General features: G+C 37.2%; 4 protein-coding genes across 4 annotated transcripts; 3 read left to right on the top strand and 1 right to left on the bottom strand.

The window, feature by feature from the left end:
* Positions 1-463: 463 nt before the first annotated feature.
* Positions 464-3,956, bottom strand: LOC127125801 (protein QUIRKY). Its single transcript, XM_051054627.1, has one exon. It carries the CDS (start codon positions 3,810-3,812, stop codon positions 750-752), a length of 3,063 nt encoding a protein of 1,020 aa, XP_050910584.1. The 5' UTR covers positions 3,813-3,956; the 3' UTR covers positions 464-749.
* A 1,143-nt stretch (positions 3,957-5,099) lies between these two features.
* Positions 5,100-6,128, top strand: LOC127097990 (glutathione S-transferase T3-like). The gene has a single exon (XM_051036491.1). It carries the CDS (start codon positions 5,100-5,102, stop codon positions 6,126-6,128), a length of 1,029 nt encoding a protein of 342 aa, XP_050892448.1.
* Positions 6,129-6,263: 135 nt separating this feature from the next.
* LOC127097980 (uncharacterized) lies at positions 6,264-6,965 on the top strand. Its single transcript, XM_051036479.1, has 2 exons — positions 6,264-6,311; positions 6,360-6,965. The coding sequence occupies exons 1-2, from the start codon at positions 6,264-6,266 to the stop codon at positions 6,963-6,965; spliced, it is 654 nt and encodes a 217-aa protein (XP_050892436.1).
* A 129-nt stretch (positions 6,966-7,094) lies between these two features.
* Positions 7,095-7,565, top strand: LOC127097968 (uncharacterized). Its single transcript, XM_051036472.1, has one exon. It carries the CDS (start codon positions 7,095-7,097, stop codon positions 7,563-7,565), a length of 471 nt encoding a protein of 156 aa, XP_050892429.1.
* Positions 7,566-11,607: the final 4,042 nt, after the last annotated feature.

Here is an 11,607-nt window from a genome sequence, read left to right as displayed (position 1 = left end):
TCGATATTTGTGTAGAAGGTCGAACTTGTACTGGGGGCATTCCAAAGAAATCAGTGATATGCCCCATTTGATAACACTTCATAAGTTTGATTTGTATTTGCAATCAACTGGTTCAAAATAGTCCCCATTTATTGGATGAGGGTATTCACCAACTCTAAATTACTCTCCTCCACTTGAGGTATAAATTAAGCTCATTAACTCTAGCCCACTTTTTAGGGTTTCTCTCCAATGCAACATCCTCATTGCACACTTCATTTGATTATGTGGAAGTTAACATAATCAAGAGGATCCTTCGGAAAAGGCTTACAAATAATCTTAGCAAATTGAGCACGATCAAAACCAGGGGCATTGGACACACACTTTCATATATTTGTTTTCAAGTCCAAACATAGTCTTAAAATCCTAAACAGATAACTCAATCAATTTTCTATCAAATTGGTAGTGAATACATGTAGAAGAGATATCAACACGACAATAAAAGGCTTTCACATAATCTAAGTAAGTTTCTTGTTAAGACTGATGAACACGCAAATTACTAACAAATAATACAAGTGCGATAAATCAAATCACAAACACACGTTGGACATAATTGACATAACATCAAAACAATGACACCAGTTGTAATACAATTTCAGACTGATACTGAATCAAATCTCTTTTCACCTACTATAATATAACACATCTATTTTATATAACTCTCAAATCTCATTAAATTAGTTTACTATTCAACAAAAAAGAAGAATTAAATTCTACATAATTCGATCCGACAATGAAGGAAGTCTTCTAAAAAAGTTCAACCCTGGTGACGGTAAGCGGTCACGAAAGATTGGGTGGCGAAGATAATAGAATCCAAAAGCCATAGCCACCATCTTCGAAGGCACCAAATACAATATCATCGCCACAACCAAACACAAAAAAATAAAAATTCCAGTTGCACACGGATCACGCCATGTTACCACCGCTTGCACACGTTCCCCTTGAGTCGCCAAATCTCCTAACACTGTCTGCACACGTGCCCCAAGTGTACGTAACTTATCATACCTCATACGCACTGCTTCACCCGACCTACTACTTGGCATTGTATCAAACTCTTCATCCAACTCCTCCATATCCACCACATCAGCAAGTGAAATCTTCGAGTCAAAATGTGGAAGAGGATCACGCGCACGAAACCTATAGTTCCATGCGCCAATAGCAAAGACATAAAAAGCCAACGTGGGAACGATCAAATCAGGAAACCAAACCAACATAACAAGTAAAGCGTGAACAAGAATCGTAGTTGTTGGATTCTTCCATCCACGTGTATCCTCTATCCACCTTACGATCTCAATCAAACCCGCAACCACATTAATTATCCTATACCAATTTGCCCGTACCTTTCTAATACTAAAATTATGTGAATCAACATCAAGCATATAAAACACAACTTCTTTTCTCAACGGCGGCTCAGACCTCGAAAGATGCCCCGCCACCATTTTCACCGCTGTATTTCGCAACACCTCCTGATGAACCACACCCAATGGTTTTATATGATGCATCAATGGCAACATCGACCGAGAGTACACTTGAATGAAATCTAACCGTTGAACCGTGCGAACGAATCTTATCGCTATCTCAATCTCACCCATCTTTTTCAAACCACTATGTGTCAGAACCAAAAGCGGATACATATTTTTATACACTTGACCATTTTGAAGCGTAGAAATACGTATTCGTACTTTACCAATACGAAAATCAGGTCTCGTTGACTCATTAGTTATTTCAGTTTTTGAATCATTTAATTCAAAAACTGAACAACAATCAAAGACTCCGACAGTTAAGACAGTTGACGGATCAAAAACCTTCCACGTGTACTGCTCATTCCATTTCGGCTCCAAACTATCCGAAACCGTTCTAGTTCGTACCCATTTGTTCCCATACTTCGCAACACAGTAACCATCAGTGAAGCTTTTACCGTTTACCGTTTTCATCGGTACCAAATTCTTACAACCAATAATACCAAGTTCAATACTTCCAACCGGTGGTTTCCAAAGTTGTCTTGCCGTTGGCCGGTAATCACTACTCACGTGAGCAGCTTCATCCATCACGTGATACCCTCCATCAAAGCATAACCGTAAGTGCACTCTTCCTTTGTAACCGTTTTTGTTTTCTTCATTTGGATCTTCAAAAGTAAACCAGCGTGACCCGACGTTTCGGTCATCAACTCTTCTCTCAACTGTTGCTAAAGGTATTTTCACAACACCCATTGTCACCGGAGCTTTCGGTTGCCGGTTTTCCAAATTAATAACAATGTAATCACTTATAGACACGGGCTCTGCTACTACAAATAGAAGATCTTCATTCCATGAAACGACACCGTTTTTATTAACGGCCGTTTTCGTTTTTAACACTTGAAATCCAATTTGAGCTCTGATTTGAAACTGAAACCATTTCTCTTTTAACAGCGTTATATTATTATCTTGAGCTTCAAGAATAGTTACACGAAGGTACCATAGCTTTGGTGATTGATACACTTTCGCTTTTGAGGTCACGTGATTGGAGGTGTCACTTTTCCACGCGTCAGAAAATGATTCGTCAGCTTGTGTTCCAATCCATGTGGCAATCATTACGTCACCATGTTGGGCCCCACCACCTTCCATTCTATACCACTGTGGTGCAAGAGAACTATCCGGTGGGTCCCTCACCGGAATCTCATTCACGTCGAAACAAACACCACCAAGCAAACTACGATTCTCCACGTCAGCTTGTGGGTCCCACACGGTGATTTCAAGTATAGGGGAAGAATCCTGTGTTTCGCGTGTGAAAGCGAATGTTTGGTTCCATTCGAATAGCGTTGTTTTGAGAGCGGGTTTGGAGTTAACGGTTTGACCCGAACCCGAAACTGAAATCTTCACTATCGGGTTGCCGTTTGTTGGTAAGTACCTTGCTTTAACAATACGAACGAAGAGGTAGTGCATTTTTTCAACGAGATCGAATGTGGACCGTTCGATTAACATGCTGTCTACTGAAGCTTCTGATGTAAAACTAGCCGTTGATGCTGATCTTCTTATTGGCTGTGGACCGTTGATTCCGCTGAATCTGATTTCTGAATTTGACCTTGATATAGATGCTGCTGCCATTTCAAATGTTTCCGGTGGTAACGCATCCACAGGATCTCCACCTTCTGGTTTAAGCAGTTGAGATTCTGGTTCGGGTTCGGCTTCGGGTGGCGGAGGTAGTTCGGTTTTCTGATATTCTTTTAGCTTTTCACCTTCTGGCGATGGTTCAGACTGTTGCGCCGGTGGTGGTTCTACTTTTTCAGGCTCAATTTTTGAGTTCGTTTCTTCTGTATCGTTGATCTTTGCTTCCTCTATCTTCTCCGGCAGAGGTGATGCTGGTTTTACCGGTTCCGATACTGGAGCAATTTCTTCATCTGTGTAGTAAATTTTCAAGCCGATTTTTCCTTGTGCGGTATTGAACAAACTTTTCTTCTTCAAATCGTAATAAATCAAAGCTTCTTCACCTTTTCTAACGAACTGAGTCGAACTGAGTCGAACTCGACCAAGTGAGTTTTCTCTCCGAATCGGTCCGTGTTTCTGATCATGGTAAACGTCGAGTTCTAACACGTCACCGAAAATTTCGTTATGTTCGCCAACGCTAAACGACAGCGTTTCGTTCCAAACCGGGTTTAAGTCACGAACCGCGGTTCGAGTTTTTTTTCTTTGACCGTAGAAGTCAATAACGATGTAAGGACTTGAAGTTCCGTGACCGTCCTTTGGAGCAAGGTTTTGTGCGTCTATAACTTCTACTATGAGTTTTGGAACCGTGCCCATTTTCGTAATTTCGCAAAAAGTGTTACTACTTCAGAGAAGTGAAGAGTTTCTTGAAACAGTGCGTTTAAGTGTTGTGTTATGGTTGTGATTGTAATGAGTTTTAGGGGTTTGAAAATGGTGGAGAAAGAAGATGCATTATGTTTAGGGGAGCCACTTATATATAAGTTTTTTATTTTTAAAATTATATAAAATTATTCTAGAATAAAAATAAAATAAAATAGTGGATTTCTTAGCTGTACATTCTTAATATTACTAAGAATGTTTTCACACACAAAATATTGCCAAGAATATAAAATTGTGAAGGGTAAGGAAAGGAGAGAAGTAAGAAAAAGACATTATCTTGGTCTGCAAGCAGCATCTTTAGACAGTGCAAAACCATGATTATTTTCTTTTACTTTATCATGTTAGGAAATACTAAAATATAGTTTTATTTCTTCTCCTTTTGCTTTTGATAATGTATTTTTCTTAGTCGGGAAGATTCTTTGTCAAACATAGCCTCTGCTTTATGGCCGTCCCTTGAAATAAAAGATTTTAGATAACATGACATTGGAATGCTAACAAAGAATGAAAAGGAAGCACTTTTATTCTTAGGGGAATGACTTTTGTGTCACCGTTCTTATTTAGGTACAGCTTTAGTAATAGTTATATCGTTTATTTTGACGAAGCTATGACACAATCAATACCTTTTCATACATTTTTTAGGGACAATGGTTTGTGTTTGAATGTAATCCAAATAATCATATATTTTAGGTTATTACTATTGTAGTTAGTTTCGTTTGTGTTAAATATATAATTGTGCGCGTGTTTATTGATAAATTTAGTAAATAATTACTAGTTTAGTTTAATTAAGAAGATTAATTTAAAAAATTTGAAAGACAATTTTGTATAGAAAAAAATGGAAAGAGAAAAGTGTGTGATTAAAATTTAATGTTTGAATGCTAATGAACAAAATATAAATGTTAATTTACGGTTCTTTCAACCCAAACGGCTACTTATTTTTTTATTTATTTATTTAACTTATTTTTTATTATAAATATAATTTTGATTTTCAAAAATTTACCAACACAAATTTCTTTCACTTTTATTTTCTCTTCAATTTGAAATTTCTCTCTCACAATTTCATCATTTTATTCCGATACTTTTAATTTTTTTTCAACAATTTTTTCTCATTAGCATTTTTTTTACAAAATATTTAACTCAAATTTTCATCTTTTTACTTCAAATTACAATTGTTTAGGCCAAATTGATCCTAATCATTTTCATTATCAACAAGCTTTTTTCAATTACATGCAAAATTATCAAAATCCTAATCCTCAAAATTCTCAAATTCCACCGGTGCCAACAAACCCCGCCATATTTCTTCCGTCACCAAACAATCCAAATATGTATCCTATACCTCAAATGAATTCTAATAGTATGGGATTCTCTACTCAAGTTCCACCATTTTCTACTCAAGTTGGTACTGAAAAAGAAGAAAGGGTTGTCGTTAAAAAAAGATCTCGAGAGCAATTTACAAGGGAAGAGGATATACTACTTATCCAATCATGGCTCAATGTTTCAAAGGATCCAATTGTGGGAGTTGATCAAAAGGCTGAGAGTTTTTGGTTAAGAATTGCTGCTAGTTATAACCAATATCGTGGGCAATTACGGGAAAAGTTAAGGGGACAGTTAAAATGTCGATGGCATAGAATAAATGGCATGGTTCAAAAATTTGTTGGGTGTTACAAAATTGCTCTTAAAGGAAAGAAAAGTGGGACATCCGAGACCAATGTCATGGCAAATGCACATGCTATTTTTGCTCAGGATCAAGGTACAACATTCAATCTTGAGTATGCATGGCGATTGTTAAAAGATGAAGCTAAATGGCGCATCGTCGAAGAATCGATTGGAAGTTCTGCAAAAATAACAAAGACTTATGCTAGTGGGGCATCATCGGAGAACCCAGATACAACTTCAAGTTATGAGTTTAACTCATCATCACCAATGGAGCGTCCAATGGGACAAAAAGCAGCAAAAAGGAAGGGTAAGGCATCAGAAATTCCAAATGCAACGCAAGATGCAAAGAATAAAAGAGCAATAACAATGGACAGACTTGCGCAAGCTAAGGAGGACGAGCTAGAATTAAGGGTAGTGCAAATGATGATGAAAGACACTTCTACTATGAACGATAGTCAACGAGATATTCATGAAAAATATTGTAATAAGATGAAAAAAAATATGGAATGTAGTTATTATCACTTATGTAAAATGGTCATTAGTACCACTTTAGTTTATCAACACCTATGTAAAATGGTCATTAGTACCACTTTAATTTAAACTAGTCGTTATTCAAACTACCACTTTAATTTAAACTAGCCGTTATTCAAACCGTTATATATACTACCACTTATGTCATTGTTCTCTCATTCTCATCTTATTCTTCTCATTTTTCTCTCATTCTTTACTCACTAAATGGATTCAGACAATTCAGATAATTACGATAAAAAAATTTGGGAGTTGGTTGAAGAAGAATTTATGGACGACAGTGATGAAGAACAATAACTTCAGAATGAACGTCGATCTGGAAGTTCCTCTAGGCCAAAGAGAAGAACAACGGTAGACCGAGGTCGTGAAGAAGGGCACAATCGATTATTCAATGACTACTTCTCGGAAAACCCAGTATACACAGATGTTCAATTCCGAAGAAGGTTCGGAATGCATAGGCATGTATTTCTTCGAATTGTAGATGCCCTTGGAAATCATGATGAATATTTCCAAATGAGGGTCGATGCAACTGGTAAAATGGGTCTTTCACCATTGCAGAAATGTACATCTGCTATTCGTATGCTGGCGTATGGGTCTCTTGCTGACCTTGTAGACGAATATGTTCGAATCGATGAAATCACTTCAATTGAGTGCTTAGAAAGATTTGTTAAGGGTGTCAATGTTATATTTGGCGCTGAGTATTTGAGAAAGCCTAACAACACTGATGTTGAACATCTTTTACAAATGGGAGAGTCACGTGGCTTTCCAGGTATGTTGGGTTCCATCGATTGTATGCATTGGGTATGGAAAAATTATCCTGTTGCATGGAAAGGACAATTTTGTCGAGGTGATCATGGTAAGCCCACAATCATGCTTGAAGCAGTGGCATCACAAGACTTATGGATTTGACATGCTTTTTTTGATATTGCAGGTTCAAACAATGACATTAATGTGCTAAACCAATCCAACGTGTTTAACGATATTTTGAAAGAACGTGCTCCCAATGTGCAATATACAATCAATGGGACATCATATAATATGGGGTATTATTTAGCAGATGGTATATATCCCGAGTGGGCTACATTTGTCAAGACTATTTCAATGCCACAGGGAGAAAAGAAAAAATTATTTGCTCAACATCAAGAATCGGCTAGAAAAGATGTGGAGCGAGCATTTGGAGTGCTTCAATCTCGATTTGCAATTATACGTGGCCCAACGCGTGCCTGGCACATGGACACTCTTAAGCATACCATATACGCCTGCATCATATTGCACAACATGATTGTGGAAGACGAACGACATACATATGGAGGTAATTTTGATTACTTTTATGATAATGTGGATATCAATAACTCAACAACTGAAACGTTTAGCGGTCCTTATCCGAATCTTGCAACAAGACTACAAAGAAGAGCAAGTATTCAAGAAAAACAAGTTCATCGTAAACTTCAAGGAGATCTAGTCGAATATATTTGGGAACGTTTTGGACATGAAGATTATGAAATTTAAGTTTGATTAATTATGTGATGTTATTTATTTTTATTATTTTTAATTATACATCATGTATTTGAGATTAATTTTAATTATCATTTTAAATTATAAGTTTAATTTATTTATTTTTTATATCAAATTTAATTTAAAACACTAAAATTATTATTTTAATTAATATAAAATTTAATATGAATAAAATATTAATATATAAAATAAAGTTGTGAGATCCAATCTGAGTTCTTCAGAGTTGCACCATTGAAGTGAAAAAGTAGTTAAGTTGCTTCAAGCTGACGTGGCTTAATAGGTCCCACAAAGAACCCAAAAATGGGTTCACGGTTGTAGATGCTCTTAGGGGAATGACTTTTGTGTCACCGTTCTTATTTAGGTACAACTTTAGTAATAGTTATATCATTTATTTTGACGAAGCTATGACTCAACCAATACCTTTTCATACATTTTTTAGGGACAATGGTTCCCTAATTTGTGTGATATACTATCTATTTTATGTTTGAATGTAATCCAAATAATCATATATTTTAGGTTATTACTATTGTAGTTAGTTTAGTTTGTAGATAAATTTAGTAAACAATTACTAGTTTAGTTTAATTAAGAAAATTAATTTAAAAAATTTGAAAGACAATTTTGTATAGAAAAAAATGGAAAGAGAAAAGTGTGTGATTAAAACTTAATGTTTGAATGCTAATGAACAAAATATAAATGTTAATTGGAGGAAGCTTTGGATAAAAATGATAAACAAAAACAACAATAAATTTTATAAAATATATGTTATAATTGAAAATATTTAAAATAAATTGTGCACTTATTCATGCATATTTCTCTCAAACTCGTTTCTCTCTGTGACTCACTTTGAATTCTATAGAAATTTCTAATAAGAATTGTGACCCCTAATTCTATACAAGAAATTTATTTATGTAATACTACATTGATAACCGTCGACAACGGATACTCCTTCAACTCTCAACACATACTCAAATATGTGTGTTCCCATACTCTGGCACGCTTACATGTGTTATAGTCTTCAAAAATAACAACAGTTGAAAAACCAAATATTACGCTGATAATTGTGTTGATAACTACTTTGAATCTCTTAATTGCATCTGTCGAGAGACTTTGATCAACTCTCATAGTGCTGAGACATCTTCATATCACATAGTCTTTGGACTTAAGAATCTCCTAAGTCACTAACACCTAGTAGACGTGTTGACTTTGACACTGGTCAAAAATCTGATTTGTGAAACCCTTTTCGAAGAGAGTGGTCCTAATCTTGTGGATATGTTCATGAGACTCCTCAAATCAACCTTTGTCTCGACTCTTCTAACAAGTTAGTTGAAACATCTTAGTCGACATAACAGTATGTCGAAGCCTTTGGTTGAAGCTCTTGACCCTTAGCATTTTCAACGTAGCAATTACCATTCTTTGTTGATTTTTTTTTCAGCTAAAATTTTTGAGCTAACAGATGCCCCACTGTTTACTGGTGAATTTGATAAACCAAACAAATTTCTATTAATACTTAAAGGATCAAACTCGAAAATATCCAGAAACATATTTGTGTGAATTGTAGTTTTTGAACATGTTATCGTCGAAATCGAAGAGCAGTGTTTGAAAGATAATGATCCGAATTTTAGTGAAATTGAAATGTAAGAGTTTTGCAAATAAAGTTTCTGGAATCGAAATGCACAAATTTAAAGGTAAAATGATAGAAAATAACTTGAATGCAGTAATAACTTGAATGTAAAATGCTTTGAATTAATAAAGGGAGTTCTTCATCACAAAAGCTAAGATTGTTGCAGTTAGTGATGTTAGATACAATATGATCAAACTGATCCACCATAACATCATGCTCCACAAACGCTTGTTCCAGAACTCTCTGCAGTGCTTCTCTATGCGCTTCTGAATTCATGAGCAGAGACAGTACTGAAATCTTTGAGGGGGTTTGGAGCAGCTGCTCCACCACATTAAACTCGCTTTTCTTGATCAAACGGAGTTCCTCATCATCATCATTAGCCTTCAAATTGATGGATTCACTAGACTGACACTTTGAAGCACTAATCAGATCTACAACAGGCACTTCCACCTTCTTACTGACAATTGATTCTTCCTTACCTTTTGGGAACACCGACCCAAACACTCGACCGCTACGGGTCACTTTAGTAACATCAACAATGCTCACTACAGAGCTGGTCGTAGACAATGGAACCTCTTGACCATCTTTCAACATTGTCGCATTGTACTGATACAGAACATCCTTATCGGATGAACACGGGACTGGACCCGCTAATCGTATGACCAACGGCGATACCGATCTTTGACTAATGTTGTTACTATCACTGTTGTCGTACTGAATGACTATTCTTTCTGGATTTTTGAAAACGGGCACTATGACATTCACATCGTCATCTACATGACGGGATTGAATCATTTGAATCATACCTTCATCCATCAACCGCTGGATGTCTCTTTTCACTATCATACAACCTCTTGGGTTAACACTGTAGATAGCACAACCAGCATGGTCATGCTCACAATCGCTTACCGTACAAATGTCCTTATGCATCGTCACTAAATACCTTCTGATGAAACGGACATCAAACACTTTGAACTCCCCAGGGAAGTCGTCTACCATGTTAACTGATGAATTCCCATGGGCTGGCAGTGGGTTTGCTTTCACATTAGGTGCACGGTCCTTAAAGGACACCATTCCACTCTTCACTAGCTTCTGAACTTCGTATTTGAGCGGATAGCAGTTCTCAATATCATGTCCGGGTGCTCCTTGATGAAAAGCACAACGGAGTTCAGGCTTGTACCACCATGGAAGTGGTTCAGGAATTTGTGGCGGGTTTCTCGGTTGGAGTAGGTTCTTGAGGACCAAAGATGGATACAGTTCTGCATATGTCATAGGAATTGGGTCGAAAGAGACCTTCTTCCTCTCGAAAGTTTGTTTATGATTGTTGGTATTATTGTTGTTGTAGGTGTTTGCTCGTTGCTGTGGTTGTTGTTGTTGACGCTGTTGTTGTTGAATTGGTGTTGATTGACTTGCGGAAAATACAAGAATTACGGAGGATACTTGATGATGGTGTTGACAGGGTGGTTGATTCTTTCTGATCTGAGGCCTCCTCTACCTCCCACTAGAAATTGCGTTAGCTTCACTGTCTTTCTTCTTCTCGAAACTGTTGCCATATATCTTACTCGATGATACCTCCTCTTTTGACAACCGTCCTTCTCGGACACCTTCTTCAAGCCTCATCCCCATATTTACCATTTCGGTAAAGTCACTGGGGGAACTGACGATCATACGTTCATAGTAAACTGAACTCAAGGTCTTCAAAAAGACCTTTGTCATCTCCTTCTCTTCCAAAGGAGGAGTGATCTGAGAAACTAACTCTATCCATCTTTGTGCATATTATTTGAATGTCTCCTTATCTTTATGAGACATAGACCTCAACTGGTCTCTATCAGGCGCCATATCCACATTATATCTATACTGTTTGACGAAAGCTTCTCCCAAATCGTTGAACGTGCGGACACTCGCACTATCCAAACCCATATACCATCGGAGCGCAACACCGGTCAGACTTTCTTGGAAGTAGTGAATTAACAGCTGATCATTGTCAGTTTGGATAGACATTTTGCAGGCATACATCACCAAATGACTGAGCGGACATGTGTTCCCTCTGTATTTTTCAAAGTCAGACACTTTGAACTTCACTGGAATCTTCACATTCGGTACCAAACATAATTCAGCAGCACTCTTCCCAAAAAGATCTTTTCCTCTTAATGTTTTCAACTCCTTGCGCAACTCAAGAAATTGATCTTTCATCTCATCCATTTTCTCATACACGTCTAGGCCCTCGGATGGCTCGGAATGATAAATGGTATCTTCTACACGAGGTAAGGTGTGCACAACGGGAGGTGGCACAGACATGACCGGGCTAGATGCCGACATAGAAGCAAAGGTAGGCGCAAAGCCTTCAAGCATGAAGTTCGGCGGCATTCCCCACGGGAATCCGGCAGGCATGGCAGGCGCAAAGTGAGCGGTAGC

This window comes from Lathyrus oleraceus, chromosome 1 (assembly GCF_024323335.1).
Source record: "Lathyrus oleraceus cultivar Zhongwan6 chromosome 1, CAAS_Psat_ZW6_1.0, whole genome shotgun sequence".
NCBI lineage: Eukaryota > Viridiplantae > Streptophyta > Magnoliopsida > Fabales > Fabaceae > Lathyrus > Lathyrus oleraceus.
Note: the sequence above shows the minus strand (reverse complement) of the source record. Positions and strands in the feature narration are given on the sequence as shown.